We start from the raw sequence: 17,859 nt of genomic DNA, 5'->3' as shown, positions 1-17,859 counted from the left end.
CTGGCACAACTATTTTCAAAAACTGGCAGTATATACTAAAGCTGACAATATGACCTAATAGTTCATGTATTAGCTATATACTCCAAATAAATGCATTTATATGTTCATAGCAATACTATTCATAATAGCTAAAACTAGAAAAGATCAAATGTCCATCAGCAATGAAAAGGTAAATACACTGTGATATATTCACACAATGGAATAGTATACAACAATGAAAATGAATAATCTAGAACAAAGAACAAAAATAAGGATGAATCTCACTAATGTAAGGTTGAGTGAAAGAAGTTAGATGCTAAAGAGTAAATGTTTTTTCTCCCATTTAAAAAAAGTGCAAGAATAAGTAAAATCAAGCTATGCTTTATGTCAGGATGGTGGTTACCCTTGGGGGTAGTGGGTAGTGAACAAAAGAAAACATGAGGGGGGCTTCTGAGATGCTGAACATGTGCTGGTTATATAGGTATGTTCACAGAGGTATGGTCAGTTTGCGAAAATTCATCAAGCTGAACACTTATGATATATTTCGATTAAGAGTTTTTTTAAATAGAGTTTTTGAAAATATAAAAGATAGTAAAATAAAAGAGGAGGGAGATAAATGAATTACTCAAGGCTGTAAAGATCATCCATCAAAAGTCATCCTGGAGGGACTTCCCTTGGTGGCGCAGTGGTTAAGAATCCACCTGCCAATGCAGGGGACATGGGTTCGAGCCCTGGTCCGGGAAGATCCCACATGCTGCGGGAGCAACTAAGCCCGTGCTCCACAACTACTGAGCCTGCTCTCTAGAGCCTGGAAGCCACAACTACTGAGCCCATGCACCTAGAGCCCATGCTCCTCAACAAGAGAAGCCACTGCAATGAGAAGCCTGTGCACCACAAGGAAGAGTAGCCCCTGCTCACCGCAACTAAAGAAGGCCACGTGCAGCAATGAAGACCCAACACAGCCAAAAATAAATAAATAAATAATTTTTTTTAAAAAAGTCATCCTGGAAATAGTACCACTTAGATGCTGAGAAGTAACTATCCATATCAAACAGGTGCTAAACTAAGAAGGCTCAGAAGAAATAATAGTCCAGTTAACATAATAATTATCTAAACCTTCTCAGGTGTGTCCTGAGACAATTATTTCTGCTGATGTCCTCTTGGCCACAACAACTAGGAGACCCATGTAATAAGCACAGCATGAGTCAACTGAGTCAATAATATGTTAAATCATTTAACAAGTCTTTACTCATAATGTATGATTTGAAGCCTAGCTTTTAGTAATTACTTCAGACCCCAGTAAAGATTTAAAGATAAAACTTGACACTCGCAGCAACCAATTAAGGGTGACAAGTGGGCTTCCCTGGTGGCGCAGTGGTTGAGCGTTCACCTGCCGATGCAGGGGATGTGGGTTTGTGCCCCGGTCCGGGAAGATCCCACATGCCGCAGAGCGGCTGGGCCCGTGAGCCATGGCCGCTGAGCCTGTGTGTCCGGAGCCGGTGCTCCGCAACGGGAGAGGTCACAGCAGTGAGAGGCCAGCATACCGCTAAAAAAAAAAAAAAAGAGTGACAAGCAATAACTGTGATCCAAATAAAAGCAAAATGATTAAACTTCAAATAAATAAATTCTCCCATCAATAATTTTCAACACTTACATTAAACAACAACTAACCCAGGATTTTTTTTTAACATCTTTATTGGAGTATAATTGCTTTACAATGGTGTGTTAGTTTCTGCTGTATAAGAAAATGAATCAGCTCTATGTATACATATATCCCCATATCCCCTCCCTCTTGCATCTCCCTCCCACCCTCCCTATCCCACCCCTCTAGGTGGTCACAAAGCACTGAGTTGACCTCCCTGTGCTATGTGGCTGCTTCCCACTAGCTACCTATTTTACATTTGGTAGTGTATATATGTCCATGCCACGCTCTCACTTTGTCCCAGCCTACCCCTCCCCCTTCCCGTGTCCTCAAGTCCATTCTCTACATATATCTTTATTCCTGTCCTGCCCCCAGGTTCTTCAGAGCCATTTTTTTTTTAGATTCCATATATATGTGTTAGCATACAGTATTTGTTAGCATACAGTATTTGTTTTTCTCTTTCTGACTTACTTCACTCTGTATGACAGACACTAGGTCCATCCACCTCACTACAAATAACTCAATTTCGTTTCTTTTTATGGCTGAGTAATATTCCATTGTATATATGAGCCACAACTTCTTTATCCATTCATCTGTCGATAGACACTTAGGTTGCTTCCATGTCCTGGCTATTGTAAATAGTGCTGCAATGAACATTGTGGTACATGACTCTTTTGAATTATGGTTTTCTCAGGGTATATGCCCAGTAGTGGGATTGCTGGGTCATACGGGAGGTCTATTTTTAGTTTTTTAAGGAACCTCCATACTGTTCTCCACAGTGGCTGTATCAATTTACATTCCCACCACTAACCCAGGATTTGAATTAGACAGGTTCTTTTCTTTATTTTAAAACAAAAAAAGAATAGTATATAAAGTGAACATTTCTTCAAACTCAGAATTAATTTTACACATGGGTCATCGTCCTCATAGATTCTCCACGACCTCAGAACAGCAAGGACAGTTCAAAGATCCCTATCATGGTCTCTAAAGATTAATTCAAATCACTGTCTAGGAAGAGTTATCAATCTGTAAATAATTCTATCAAAACAGCCCTCCAAGGAAAGCAAACAGCACACTCATATTCTGTACAGAGTGGTGAATCTCCATGTGAGGGCTCAGTTCCACTGACATGTACATCCTGGTTCTGACAGAAAGAGAATCCTGCCCTCTTCAGATAATGCCGGTTCAGAAAGCTTGACCTCTACTCTGCCTTAGTATGATTCTCCATGCCAGTACTGACTCAATGACCACTTCCAGACAACGTTCAGTAATTATATACCTTCACCTTTACCAAATGACCCCTATGCTAATCAGATCCTGGATCCTACTGAACTCTTGGTCAAACGGCTTTGGGGCCTCATCTGGTACTGCCAATCAAGAGTCACGTGAAGTGTTCATATGGGTGCACTAAACTGACAGAGGTACCTAAAGTTGCATCAGACTTGGACAGTCTTTACAGCTTTTCTCCTGTAAAACAGGTATAAGTAAACTTCACCCAGGCAGTGTCTGATAAATAGTAGGCACCCACAAATGGTAACCTTATAATCATCACCACTGTTATGTTCCTAGGGTGGCGAGAAGCAAACAGACCACCTCAACAGTCACCATGTTATTACTGGCATTCTTAACATATACTCATGCAAATTCCAGTTGAATACTGTCATCTCCAGGACAGCCTGGTAATAGGATGGTACTTTATAAGACTACCAGAAAAACAGGCAAATAATTATCCCTTTATAATTGCTATAGGCAAGCCACTGTTTATAGTCAGTGGTTCTCAACAGAACCACTCGCTTCCCAAGGGGACATTTGGCAATGTGTCACAAATGAATTGTCACAACTGAAAGGTACAACTGGCAACTAGCGAGTAGAAGCCAGGGATGCTGCTAAGCATCCTACAATGCACAGGATAATGTTCACGACCAAATTATCTGGCCCAAAGTGTCAACAGTGCTCAGGATGAAAGACCCTAGTTTATAGTTCTGACTTCATCATCCAAAAATAATGGATAACTGCAACCAATTTAATCCATTTAAAATAAAACCAGGAGATAGACTCATCAAAACACAGAAAGCTGTTATCTATTAAACTCCCACCTATTTATTTTTAGGTTTTAAAATTTATTTATTTTTGGCTGTGTTGGGTCTTGGTTGCTGCACGTGGGCTTTCTCTAGCTGCGGTGAGCAGGGGCTACTCTTCGTTGCCGTGAGCGGGCTTCTCATTGCGGTGGCTTCTCTTGTTGCAGAGCATGGGCTCTAGGCGCGGGCCTCAGTAGCTGTGGCATGAGGGCTCAGTAGCTGTGGCTCACAGGCTCTGGAGCGCAAGCTCGGTAGTTGTGGCGCACAGGCTTAGTTGCTCTGCGGCATGTGGGATCTTCCCGGATCAGGGTTCGAACCCATGTCCCCTGCATTGGCAGGCGGATTCTTAACCACTGCGCCACCAGGGAAGTCCTACTTATTTATTTTAAAAAATCTGAACCAGAAAAGGCTTAAATGAAGAGGGGGGAAAACTGATAATGAAGGAAAAAGAGAGAGGTTTGTAGAAACCTTGTCCTTGAGTAAGCAATCTAGTACACAAGTAAAGGGATCTGCCTTAGAAGGAGCACAGCCAGGGGACTGGCACAGACTCTTACTGAATGCTCAGTCAGTATTTTACACAGCATAAACTCTTTGTAGGGATTATACCTTCAACAAACCCCTTAGGTAGATCCTATTATTCCCATTTTTCCTGGATGGGGAAATTAAACCTCATAAAGTTATTTGGCTAGGGCTATACACGCATTAAATAAAAGGACTAAGATTTAAACCCAAGTCTTTAGACACCAAAGCACCATGCTCTTCTTAATCACTCCATCAAGTTAAAAAGCTTATCTTATGTACAGAGACTAAATCCCTGGAAGGATACTCACAGAAATGTTCAGTATGATTTTCTATGGATAGTAAACTATTAGTTGGTCTTTATTCTTTGTACTTTTCAGGTCAGTACAGAAAGAATCTTTGAAAAGATAAAACTTAATGGACTTGAACGTACTAGTCTCTGCTTAGTAAATTTATTAGTAAACTTATAAGCCCAAAGTGAACTTTTTGTTACTGTTGTTAACTTGCATCAGCAATATCACAATACAAGCTGATTAATAAAGAAAAAACCTGAGCTCCATTTCCATTCACTGTTGCTGCTGACAACTTGGTTCCCTTAAGAAACTAGTTGGTTGGCTCACAACTTGGGCAATTTCCAAACAAATTTTTTTGAATGGTTTGTGATGTGAGGTAAAAGCTTTAAGCAGACAGTGCAACAGAACCCACAGCCTAATTCCGGAACCTACTTTCTCAATTGCTGACCTAATGTGGTTTGGCCCAATGTCACTGTCAATTTTAGGATTCATTTTGTTTCTTTCTACAAATAGGATAAGAATTTCAGGTAGTTTTGTAGGTAAGAGCCTAGATTCTTATGACTTTTTTTTTTTAATTGCAGATGCTATTCTATTTAGATACAGACTTTAAAAAAACTTACCCCTCAAGCCCCATCTAGGTGGCTGCCTACAACTTTGAAATTACACCCCTGTTGTTGCATCCAAAAATAAAATACATTAACACTTTCTTCTCCTCTTCATAGCAATGGTGGCATCGTTACTGTTATTAGTCCACATTTATTGAACACATAACTATATGATGGAGACATATACATTACATGCATTTCCTTATTTCATTCTCACCACAAACTTGTAAGGTAGATACTATTATTGTCCCCATTTTGCTGATGAGGGAAAAGGCTTGAACAGGGCAGTAACGATTACCGGGCCACACAGAGGTGAATGGCAGAGTCCAGGCATTGTGGCTCCAAAATCCCAAGAGCAATGCAAGCCAAAGAATAATTATCTACATTCTCGTCTAGTCCCAAAAGGATCTGTATCAGGATGGACTCTTCCATAATACTATGACCAATCCATAAAAGCAACGTTCAAATATCCAAGACTATTAGGTAAAAGAGCAAACCCACTTTGTGTTGCCTCAGCAGGCAAAACTAAGTTTAATGGTGGAAGGTGGAAGGAGAGCTATTGATGCTTATGCAACCGATGAACAGTTAGGATAGTCTTCACTGACTAGGTCATGTCAGAAGCACCTGACCACCTAGTATTAAAGTTGAGGCTTGAATACTATTCATAATGTGATTCCCAAACTATTTTTTTAAAAAGAAAATATGCTTTCCTCTACTGAAATCTTATAGAAGTGTAAATCATAAAACTAAACTACTGTGGTTCAAAAGGAGTAGAGGAAGTCAGAGTCCCCCCCTCACCATCTCAGGGCCCCTCAGTGGCAGTGATACTGTCAAGCATTCCCAAGACTCTGACAGTACAGTTCAAAAGTTAATACAGAATCCCAACATGGATGAATCTTGAAGACATTATGTTAAGTGAAGTAAACTAGTCACAAAAGGACAAAGACTGTTTGATTCCACTTATATGTGATTATCTAGAGTAGTCAAATTCAGAGACAGAAAGTAGAATGGTAGTTGCCAGGGGCTGAGGGGAAGGAAGAATGGGAAGTTACTGTTTGCCGGATACAGAGCTTCAGTTTGTGAAAATGAAAAAGTTCTGGAGATGGATGGTGGTGATGGTTGTGCAACAATGTAATTACACTGATGTGATACAGTTAGTGCCACTGAACTGTACACTTAAAAATGGTTAAAATGGTAAACCTTATGTATATTTCACAATTAAAAAAATAAAAAACCATTAAAATCAGTCAGGATGTTAGTGTGCAAAATAAAATAAAAATACTAACAAAAGAAACGAACTATATTAGAAATGAACATAATCATACTGAAGAGGGTGGGAAAGAAATGAACTAACTTGAGACTTCCCTGGTGGCTCAGTGGTTAAGAATCCGACTGCCAATGCAGGGGACACGGATTCGAGCCCTAGTCCAGGAAGATCCCACATGTCGTGGAGCAACTAAGCCCGTGCGCCACAACTACTGAGCCTGAGCTCTAGAGCTTGCGAGCCATAACTACTGAGCCCGCGTGATGCAACTACCGCGGCCCGTGTGCCTAGAGCCTGTGCTCTGCAACAAGAGAAGCCACCACGAGGAGAAGCCCACGCACCACAATGAAGAGTAGCCCACACTCACTGCACCTAGAGAAAGCCCGCATGCAGCAACAAAGACCCAATGCAGCCAAAAATAAATAAAGTAATTTTTTAAAAAGACAGAAATGAACTAACTTTAACTGGAAAATAGTATTTTGATTGGATACAATAAAGACAGATATTACTGTACATAAATGTTATGATATAGTTATCAAAAGTGTTTCTTACAGAGGTGTGGGCTAGCAATTATGAAAGCACTTTATATGTGTACCAGAACTGATCAGATAAGTAAATAAGTTGTAGATAATGAAATCCAGTGTACTCGTTGTTAGAGGAAGAAACTATAAATAGGGAAAAAGAAAAGACTAAAATAAGCTTTGTAATACTAAATTGGAATCAGAGATATCAATACAAACTCATGATTTGGAATACATCCATCCAGATTTAGAAACATAAATATGTTTATGTGTGGGGGTAGCTAGACTATCCTCTAAACGCAATGACACCTCAGTGACCGTAGGTACATCTAGTGTCCAGACTGTGATCCCTAAACATCACTTTCCAATAAAAAGAATCAAGTAGTTGATTTCAGGGCTAGGGCAAAGAAAATACAAAATGAGTCTGAAACACCTTATAGTGCCAGAAGTAAAGAAGTTCTCTAAAAAAATGGGGGCTTACTGAAAGTACACAGGAGCCAACCCAAAGGCGTTTCTAATAGCCAAGGCTAGAACAATTTGTTCAACACATAAATAATGATAGCAATGGATTTTAACCTGTAGAGTAAAATAAGTATCTGTGAATCCATACTGAAAGAGATAAGTAAATAAGTAAACAAATGAGGGAGAAAAACAGGTCTCCCTCACACAATTTCAATTAATAAATAAAGAGGGAAATAATCATCAAGTGCAGTACTAACTGTTGCAGAGATCTACTGGTGGATGCTAAAAAGTAAGGTAAAAAGAATTTGCACAGTCCCAAAGTATCTCCTCCAAGGTATTTATCAACTACAAAGGTAAAGATATTAAGTTCTTGTTCTTGATAATTATACAAAGATTAAGTATGGGGGAAGTGTATTATTTCTGCAACTTTTCTGTAAGTCTAAAATTAGTTCAAAATAAAAAGCTTTTTAAAATTAAAAATACATCTGTATCCAGACCCTCTGTCCCCACCAAAAAAAAAAAAAAAAAAAAAGTTAATGCATTGGGATGTCTACACTACATTATAGAAGATGTTAAGAGCCAGGATTCTATGCTACTAGAAGGCCAAAGGTAGAAAAAAACAAAACTACATTAAACTAAATGTTTATCAAAGGGTTTCCTAAGAATATGGGCACATACGTTTTTCGTTTTTCTTCTCCTGCATCCCAGGACCATCAAGCAAAAGTTCTCAGTACTGGGCATTTAAAGCACTTGTTTTATTTTTATTTCTTTTATTTTGTAATTACTCATATAATAAAAGAAATGAAGTTATCTATGCTAGTTGTATATAGTTTTTTTTAAGTATGAGGAAATACAAATTACCTAGATTCCACCATCTAAAGATAAACACATTTTAAATGTATCTCCTTCTAGAAAATGTGCTTATATACTTTTCCCACATAAATGGTTACAAATTTAAGTCCAACAACCCACTCTGCACCTACGACTTCCTATTCAAACAGCACCTGTTTTACAGCCACCAACCAGAAAACCCCTAGGAAAAAAGACAAGATAGTGTTGTTTTTGAGGACATGGTTACCCAAACCCTTTTCCATCACTTTCTATTCCCTGAATTTTACAGACAACATACAAAGTTAGGCCTTGTACTCGGCTCTATTTACAAACTTTAGGGTATTTAAAATAAAGGCTAATGCAAATTTCAAAATATTCCCATTCCTGAGTGGGGTGAGGAGAGTAGAATTGCTCTTGGTGGCCCAGCATGGTAGTTGAGGCCCAAGCAGGGTTAAGTAGGCATGCATACTTTTGAGAAAACAGCCTCAAGCGGGGTGTCAAAGCTCTCACAGAATAAAAAGGGCAACGACTCCTGGGGTAGCCCAACACAGGGTGACAGTGCCCAGGAAGCACCTCAAAGGGAAGGGGGCGGCAGCAATGATGAGATGTTGGTTACATCTAGCGGGATGATTAAGTAAGTGTATTTATTAAGAATAATAAGAACCAGGGTCCTCACTATCAGGGCAAAGAATTACAAACACGGAAAGGAAAAAAGCTAAAATGAACTTTGTAGTCTTTGACTGGAATTGGAGGTTATCTGTATGGTTCATGGTTTTCAATATACACATATAGACAGACAAGAAATAAATACAGATGTTAACGTGGGTCTGTGTACAGAATATCTGTCTATATCTATGTATCTGTATCTACATCAAATACCTATTTATGTATATACATGTATCTCTGGCTCTGTTTAATAAGAGGGCCTGGAAGTAACCATCTTCCTCCTCTTCCTCCCCAAACAGCAGATGAGTACATTTAGCACCTAGAACTTGGTTTCTAAATTTTATTCTCCACTAAAAGGAACCAGGTTCCTTGGAGAAATGGTTGATTCCAGGACTGGGACAGGGAAATGAGACGATGAGCCTGGTATATCTCATTGTGCCAAAAAATACAAAAATACCAAAAGAAAGATGGATGTTAAATGGATACAGGAGACAGCTGTAACAGAGTAAAACTCTTTAAATAAAACAGGACAACACAAGTCTATACTGATATAAATAAATAAAATGAATAAGTTGAAAGTTTGATGAGGAACATTACAGTTACATAGTTTTAAAGTATCTCCCCTGAAGATATTTATAACAAAGGGAAAAGAGTAATTTTACCGTGGAGAAGCCTGGGAGGAACTATCTTAAAGTGATCAAAGTAAATATAGCCAATAAAGGACAAAACTGAGTGTCAACTGATAGGATGCAATGAAAACATACACTGCATCAATTTTGTGATATTTCTGCCAAAGCTGGGTCACCTGCATTTGATCATGAGGAATAATCAGAAAAACCCAAATTAGGGACATTCTAAAAGTAACCAGTCTGTAAATTCTAAAAGAGTCAAGGTCATGAAATGCTTTGGCTCTTCCCTTCTGAAGAGACTAAAGAGACACGACCACTAAAGACAATGCTAATTTTGAAATGAATCCTTTCATTAAGGTATCCTTCAGTAAAGGATAAAACTGGACAACTGGTGACATTTGAATGGGATCTGAGATTTAAGTGGCAGTAATGAATCGATGTTAATTTTCTGATTTTAATGATCATATTGCGGTTATATAGGAGAATGTCCTTGTTTACAGGAAATCACACTAAAGAATTAGGGAGTGACGGCATCAAATTGGCAGCTTACTGTCAAATGGTTAAAGAAAATACTCTGTTTAATATATCTGTAATATTTTCAATGCCAAGTATGAGGCTGTTTTTAAAATACATCTTTTTAAAAAACATTTATTTTTTTAAGCTGCATTGGGTCTTCATTGCTGTGCGCGGGCTTTCTAGTTGCGGTGAGTGGGGGCTACTCTTCCTTGTGGCGCGCGGGCTTCTCACTGCAGTGGCTTCTCTTGTTGCAGTGCACGTGCTCTAGATGCGCGGGCTTCAGTAGCTGTGGTGCACGGGCTCTAGAGCACAGGCTCAATAGTTGTGGCGCATAGGCTTAGTTGCTCGGCGGCATGTGGGATCTTCCCGGACCAGGGCTCAAACCCGTGTCCCCTGCATTGGCAGGAGGATTCTTAACCACTGTGCCACCAGGGAAGCCCCAAATACATCTCTTCATACCTATTCATAATGAAGTCAAAAAACTAGGAACAGAAGGGAACTTCCTCAACCTGATAAAGGCTATCTATGAAAGAGCCACAGCTGGCAAAATAATTAAAGGTGAAAGACTGTTTTCACCCTAAGATCAAGAACAAGACAAGGATGTCCACTCTTGCCATTTCTATTCAACACTGTACTTGAAGGTTCTAGCCAGGCCAATTAGGCAAGAAAATGAAATAAAAGGAATCCAAATTGGAAAGGAAGAAGTAAAACTAGCTCTTTTCACAGAAGACATAATCTTGTATATAGAAAACAAAAAATCAACTGTACTTCTCTATAATAGCAATGAACAAACGAAAATTGAAATAAAAAAACAAGTCCATTTACAATATCATCAAAAAATGGAACAGAAATAAATTTAACAAGGAAGTAGAAAACGTATACAGTGAAAACTGCAAAATGCTGTTGTAAGTAATTAAAGAAGATCTAAATAAATGGAAAGAACTCCATATTCATGGATTAGAAGATTTAATATCTTTAAGATAGCAATACTCCCCAGAGATCAAAATTCCATCTGGTGGCTTCTTTGCAGATATTGACAAGCTCATCCTAAAATTTGTATGGAAATGCAAGGAACCTAGGATAGTCAAAACAATCTTGAAAAATAAGAATGAAGATAGAGGACTCAAACTTCCTGACTTCAAAACTTACAATAAAGCTATAGTAATCAAAGTAGTGTGGTCTGGATAAGGACAGACTTACATATTAATAGAATAGATTGAAACCCTCACCCTTACAACTGATTTCTGACAAGGATACCAAAACAAATAAATGGGGGAAAGAATTGTCTTTCCAACATATGGTGCTGGGACAATCAGACACCCACATGCAAAAAGATGAAGCTGGACTCCTACCTTACACCATATACAAAAATTAACTCAAAAGGGATCAAAGGCCTAAATGTAAGAGCTAAAACAATAAAACTCTTAGAAGGAAACATAAGGGTAAATCTTTATGACCTTGGATTAGGCAGTGGTTTCTTAGGTATGACCTCAAAAGTATAAGCAGTTTAAAAAATGATAAATTAAACTTATCAAAATTTAAAACTTTGTGCTTCACAGACTTCCCTGGTGGTCCAGTGTTAAGGAATCTGCCTTCCAAGGCAGTGGACGAGGGTTCGATCCCTGGTCAGGGCACTAAGATCCCTCATACCATGGGGCAACTAAGCCCGCGTGCCACATCTACTGAGCCCATGTGCCTCAAACTATAGAGCCCAAATGCTCTGGAGCCCACACGCCACAACTAGAGAGAGAAAACCTGCACACGACAACTAGAGAGAAGCCTGTGTGCCACAACAAAGATCCTGCGTGCCACAACTAAGACCCGACGCAGCCAAAACTAAAAAATATATAAGTAAAACTTTGATTCTTCAGTATAGGCAAATCAATCAATGTGTGATACACCATATTAACAAACTGAAGAATAAAAAACCATATGATCATCACAATAAATGCAGAAAAAGCTTTTGACAAAATTCAACACCCATTTACGATAAAAACTCTCCAGAAAGTGGGCATAGAGGGAACCTACCTCAACATAATAAAGACCATATGCAACAAACCCACAGCAAACATCATTCTCAACAGTGAAAAACTGAAAGCATTTCCTCTAAGATCAGGAACAAGACAAGGATGTCCACTCTCGCCACTATTATTCATCATAGTTTTGGAAGTCCTAGCCACAGCAATCAGAGAAGAAAAAGAAATAAAAGAAATCCAAATTGGAAAAGAAGAAGTAACACTGTCACGGTTTGCAGATGACATGATACTATACACAGAGAATTCTAAAGATGCCAGCAGGAAACTACTAGCGCTAATCAATGAATTTGGTAAAGTTGCAGGATACAAAATTAATGCACAGAAATCTCTGTCATTCCTATAACAATGAAAGATCAGAAAGAGAAATTAAGGAATCATTCACCACTGCAACAAAAAGAATAAAATACCTAGGAATAAAACCTACCCAAGGAGGTAAAAGACCTGTACTCAGAAAACTATGACACTGATGAAAGAAATCAAAGATGACACAAATAGTTGGAGAGATAAACCACGTTATTGGATTGGAAGAATCAATATTGTGAAAATGACTATACTACCCAAAGCAATCTACAGATTCAATGCAATCCCTATCAAATTACCAGTGGCATTTTTTATAGAACTAGAACAAAAAATCTTGGGCTTCCCTGGTGGTGCAGTGGTTGAGAGTCCGCCTGCTGATGCAGGGGACGTGGGTTCATGCCCCAGTCCGGGAAGATCCCACGTGCCACGGAGCGGCTGGGCCAGTGAGCCATGGTCGCTGAGCCTGTGCGTCCAGAGCCTGCACTCCACAACGGGAGAGGCCACAGCAGTGAGAGGCCCGCGTACCACAAAAAAAAAAAAAAAAAAAAGTAAATAAGGAACCTGCTATATAAAAAATAAATAAAAAATTTTTAAAAAGACCTCCTGCTACTCGACCCCAGACAAATGGGAAGGGTAGATTTCTCATGTTCATAGTGCTGAGGGGACTCAAAGGGTCACACTGCGAGGCTCTTGATCTCAAGAAGCATACAATCCACCATGTGCCGGGCACAGTGCCAGGCACTATGGATAGATACAGTACGGCAGGGAGCGGGCTCATGGTCCAGATGGTAACACAAATATCAGTTCAAGTGATATCACTAGGTAGTGAATAATGGCGGCCAAAAGAATGATAGAGATTGAGTTCTCAATCCATGGTCCTTGACTCATTGGTGGATCATGAAAGCAAACTTAGTGAGTGGTGGATGAGATCAGCATCTTTTTTTTAAACAGTAGAATAGAATGAAAAAAAAATGAAGCTTATGGCACATATTTCAAATACTGCTTTGCGAAACTTTTCTTTTTCAGTTATATATCAAGTTGCATGTGTTTCAGTCATGATATAAAATATATTTATTACTGTGGATTACAGACATAAAGTTGAAAACAACTGACTTCACAGGAAAGAGTGATCAATGTACTTATGAGTAGCCAGGGAAAAATACCTCAAAAATACAGGACCCGGGCTTCCCTCGTGGCGCAGTGGTTGAGAGTCCGCCTGCCGATGTAGGGGACGAGGGTTCGTGCCCCGGTCCGGGAAGATCCCACATGCCGCGGAGCGGCTGGGCCCGTGAGCCATGGCCGCTGCGCCTGCGCGTCCGGGGCCTGCGCTCCGCAACGGGAGAGGCCACAGCAACGAGAGGCCCGCGTACCGCAAAAAAAAAAAAAAAAAAAAAAAACCCAAAAATACAGGACCCACCACTGAGTAGGTGCTCCAAAAATGTTTACTGGCTGTGTATGCTATAGAACTTTAAGGGAAGGCTAAATAAAGCAAACTCAAAGGCCCTAACAAGCAAGGGGAAATTCATGGGATCAAATGTGGAGGCTGCTCAGGCAATGTATCTTGTATCTGGGATCCATCCACTTTGCTCCAAGGCCATTGCTGCCATTCTAATGCAGGTCCTTGTTATCTCTGGTCTGGACTCTGGCAAAGGCCTCTAAACTGGTATTCCTTCTCCTCTAGTCCTCTGTACCAGGAAGTAATGTGTTCAGCTGTAACAGGAATCCCTACCTCAGTGGTTTAAATAAGTAGGGATTTAATATTCACATATAACAAAAAGTCTGGATGTAGACTGACCAGAGCTTATATAGCAGCTCAAGGGCGTAATGTGAGAACCAAGCTCTTCCTATCTGCCTGCTCTGTATCCTTAGCATGAAACCTTCATCCTCATGGTTTCAAGATGACTGCTGTACCTCCAAGCATTGTATCCTTTTCCCAGATAGGAAGAAGAAAGAGTGTAGGATAAAGGAACATACCTTTTTTCAGTAAAACAAAAGCCTCCCCTGAGACTATTAAAGTCCACTCAGTAGACCTCCAAATTATATCTCATTAGCCACTTATACTGTCACATGGCTTCCCAAGAGGTTCCTTGTGCCAAGGAAACCAGTTTGTATTTTTGACTGAACACACTGAAGCCTTGAATAAAAAACAGGGTTTTGTTAGTAAAAAAAAAAAAAAATGATGTCTAGAAGCATCAGCTACATCTCCTTTAACATAGCCCTTGCTTCTAATCTTTCAATGGTTTTCCATTGCTCTTAAGAGCAAACCTGAAATCCTTAATGTTGCTGTTATGGACTGAATTGTGCTCCCCCCACAATTCATACGTTTATATGACTAAAAGATAAACTAAGACATGTTAAAGATTTTAAGAGTTTATTTGAGCAAAAATCAATTAGAATTGGGCAACAGCCAATGCAGCAGATAGAAAGGAGCTCCAATTATACTAGGCAAAAAAGCGGGTTGGTTATTGTAAGGTCACTTTCCTTTAGGGGATGACAGAGGTCTCTCGGGCAGATTATCTAACTAGTGCTGATCAGACAATTTCTGATTGACTGGTTTAAGATTCCATTTCTGGAAGAGCCAAAACTGTAATTAAGTCTCAGTTTGATGACATGGGGCTTAGTATAAGCAACTCCATTTTGGGCCTGTAGTCTTGTTTTTTAACATCCCACTACTTCAGAATGTAACTGTATTTGGAGATATGGCCTTTAAGGAGGTAATTAAGTTAAAATGCCTTTAGGGTGGGCCGTAATCAAATCTGACTAGTGTCCTTATAAGAAAAGATTAGGACATACAGAGACACCAGGGATGCATGGGCACAGAGGAAAAGCCATGTGAGGACACAGAGAAGGCAGCCACCTGCAAACCAAGGAGAGAGGCCTCAGGAGAAAGCAAATTGCCAACACCTCAATTTCAGTCTTCCAACCTCCATTTCTCCACCGTGAGAAAATAAATTTCTGTTGTTTAAGCCAAAAAAAACCCACAAAACTTTGTGCTTCAAAGAACACCATTAAGACAACCTACAGAATAGGACAAAATACTTGCAGATCATATATCTGATAGGAGACATATCTGGAATATATAAGGAACACTTACAACTCAATAACAAGACAACCCAGTTGAAAAAAACAGGCAAAGGATCTGAACAGCCATTTCTCCAAAGAAGATATATAATATAAATGGATAATAAGCACATGAAAAGATACTCAACATCATTAGCCGGCAGGGAAATGCAAATCAGAACTGCAATGAAATACCATCACACACAGCAGGACGGCTATAACAAAACACATATATAATAACAAATGTTAGCAGGGATGTGAAGAAATTGGAACTCTCGTACAGTGTTGGTAAGAATGTAAAGTGGTACAGCTGCTTAAAAAAAGTCTGGCAGTCCCTGAAAAGGTTAAACACAGTTTCCATGTGACTTAGCATTTCCATTCCTAGGTACACACCAAGAGAAATGAGAACATATATCCACACAGAACTTGTACCTGAATGTTCATAGCTGTCTTATTCATAACATTTCAAGACTGTAAACAACCCAGATGTCCATCAACTGATAATGGATAAAATGTGGCATATCCATATAATGGAATATTAATCAGCAATAAAAAGGAGTGAAGCACTGACACATGCTACAACATGGATAAACGTTGAAAACATGCTAAGCAAAAGAAGCCAAACACAAACGACCACATATTGCATGATTCCATTTATATGAAATATTCAGAATAGGCAAATCCTTAGAGACAGAAAGCAAATTAATTGTTGCCAGGGGCTAGAGGAAGAGGGAAATGAGAAGTCAATGCTAAAGGGTAAAGGATTTCTTTTTGAGTGGATAAAGATGTTTAAAATTGACTGTGGTCATGGCTGCAAAACTCTGTGAATATACCAAAAGCCACTTAATGGCATACTTTAAATGAGTGAATTGTATGGTATCAATAAAGCTATTATAAATATATACAGCATTTATATTATTACAACTCCTAATTTGTCCATTACTCTAATATTTGTGGAAAGATGTTTTGTATTTTGCTGAGTCATGATAACATTAGTACCAGTGTAGCTGGTCGATTTATAAGTTTAGTACAAACAAATACCCATTTTACTTTAGGAAAAAAAAGTCTATTGTTTTAACCATGTATCCAGCTTACCAGACAGCCTTGTCTACTCAGCTTCCAGGAATGGTATCTTCCCAGTGTCAGTGTGCACATCTGCCTTATTTATCTGACCTTATCTACCAGAGACCCTAAAGTAGTCATCTTGTTTCTTTCTCTTGGCCTTCCCCACTCTGTCACATTATACTTATCATCTTCTTGACATTCTGTATACTAATTTTTTCACTTTTTCTGCTCTCTTCTTGTTGGGCATCTCTGGAGATGCCTCACAGATTGGGAGAAGAGACTTGCTATTCCTTTTATGTTTGCCCATCTAGCCCAGGTTGACGCTCTACCTACTTTCCTAGAAACAAGCTACCTACTTTCCTAGAAACAAGCTTAACGCTCTTCTATACCCACCCACTCTCACTCCTTCAGCCTTGCCCAGGTTCCAGACTATAAGGTGAATTCAAGAGGCAGCAGAGCTACCTGAATTAAATTCTTAAGAGATGTGGGATTCTTTTATTTCTCTGTCAACTATATTCAGTTGCCATAAGGATCAAATAACATGATGTGATAATTCTTTGTAAACCATAAACAAAGCAGGGGGTAGTCCTGATTACACAATCATTTCTGTAGCTTCAGAGCAATTAATATGTGTATTTTACTTCTTTTTTTACTATTAACAAAAACTAGGACTAAAAACTAATAAGACTGATTTCTTCTAATCACTTCATAGCAAGGCTCATGAATCTACATGCTTACGAGGTCAAACAGGTAACATAAATGAGCAAATTGTGGTGAGAAGGAATACATGTCCCATATGAAAGGGAAGTAAATCTCAGCTCAGGCCAACTGCTGCCAGAGAGTAATGTGGGCCCGGTATCACACATCATGCCACTTTCCCTAAAGGGACTGAACTCTTGGGATTTTTAAGTGTTTATACACATTTAAAAAATAACAACTGCAGAGACTTCCCTGGTGGCACAGTGGTTAAGAATCCGCCTGTCAATGCAGGGGACACAGGTTCAATCCCTGGTCCGGGAAGATCCCACATGCTGCAGAGCAGCTAAGCCTGTGTGCCACAACTACTGAGACTGCTCTAGAGACCACGAGTGACAACTACTTAGCCTGTGTGCCACAACTACTGAAGCCCAAGCGCCTAGAGCCCACGCTCCTCAACAAGAGAAGCCACTGCAATGAGAAGCCCACGCACCACAACGGAGACCCAACGCAGCCTAAAATAAATTCAAATAAATAAAAAATAACAACTGCAAAACATATTTGCATGCCACATCCCAGCCTACTGGTCCACAGCCACATACTTTATAGTTGGCCAGAATAACTCTCTAAAATAAAAACAACACAAAGTGAGGAGATGGCAACATTTTAGCACAAGAAAACAAAGGGGACTATACAT

General features: G+C 39.4%; 1 protein-coding gene across 10 annotated transcripts in view; it reads right to left on the bottom strand.

Moving 5' to 3' along the window:
- Window positions 1-17,859, bottom strand: part of IDE (insulin degrading enzyme) — a 116,646-nt gene that overhangs the window by 82,825 nt on the left and 15,962 nt on the right. Inside the window, exon 2 of one of the 10 annotated variants that reach the window (XM_067025042.1) lies at window positions 1,370-1,525. The exons of 6 other annotated variants lie outside the window; for them this stretch is intronic. In XM_067025042.1, coding sequence (XP_066881143.1) covers window positions 1,370-1,521 — 152 coding nt within the window. In that variant the 5' untranslated portion in view covers window positions 1,522-1,525. Of the gene's footprint in view, window positions 1-1,369; window positions 1,526-17,859 lie in introns of those variants that run through there. 3 more of the 10 variants (XM_067025038.1, XM_067025039.1, XM_067025040.1) reach the window with 3 other exon arrangements.

The sequence above is a fragment of the Kogia breviceps genome, chromosome 2, assembly GCF_026419965.1.
Source record: "Kogia breviceps isolate mKogBre1 chromosome 2, mKogBre1 haplotype 1, whole genome shotgun sequence".
Taxonomy (NCBI): Eukaryota; Metazoa; Chordata; class Mammalia; order Artiodactyla; family Physeteridae; genus Kogia; species Kogia breviceps.
This window is presented reverse-complemented; position numbering and strand designations above follow the sequence as displayed.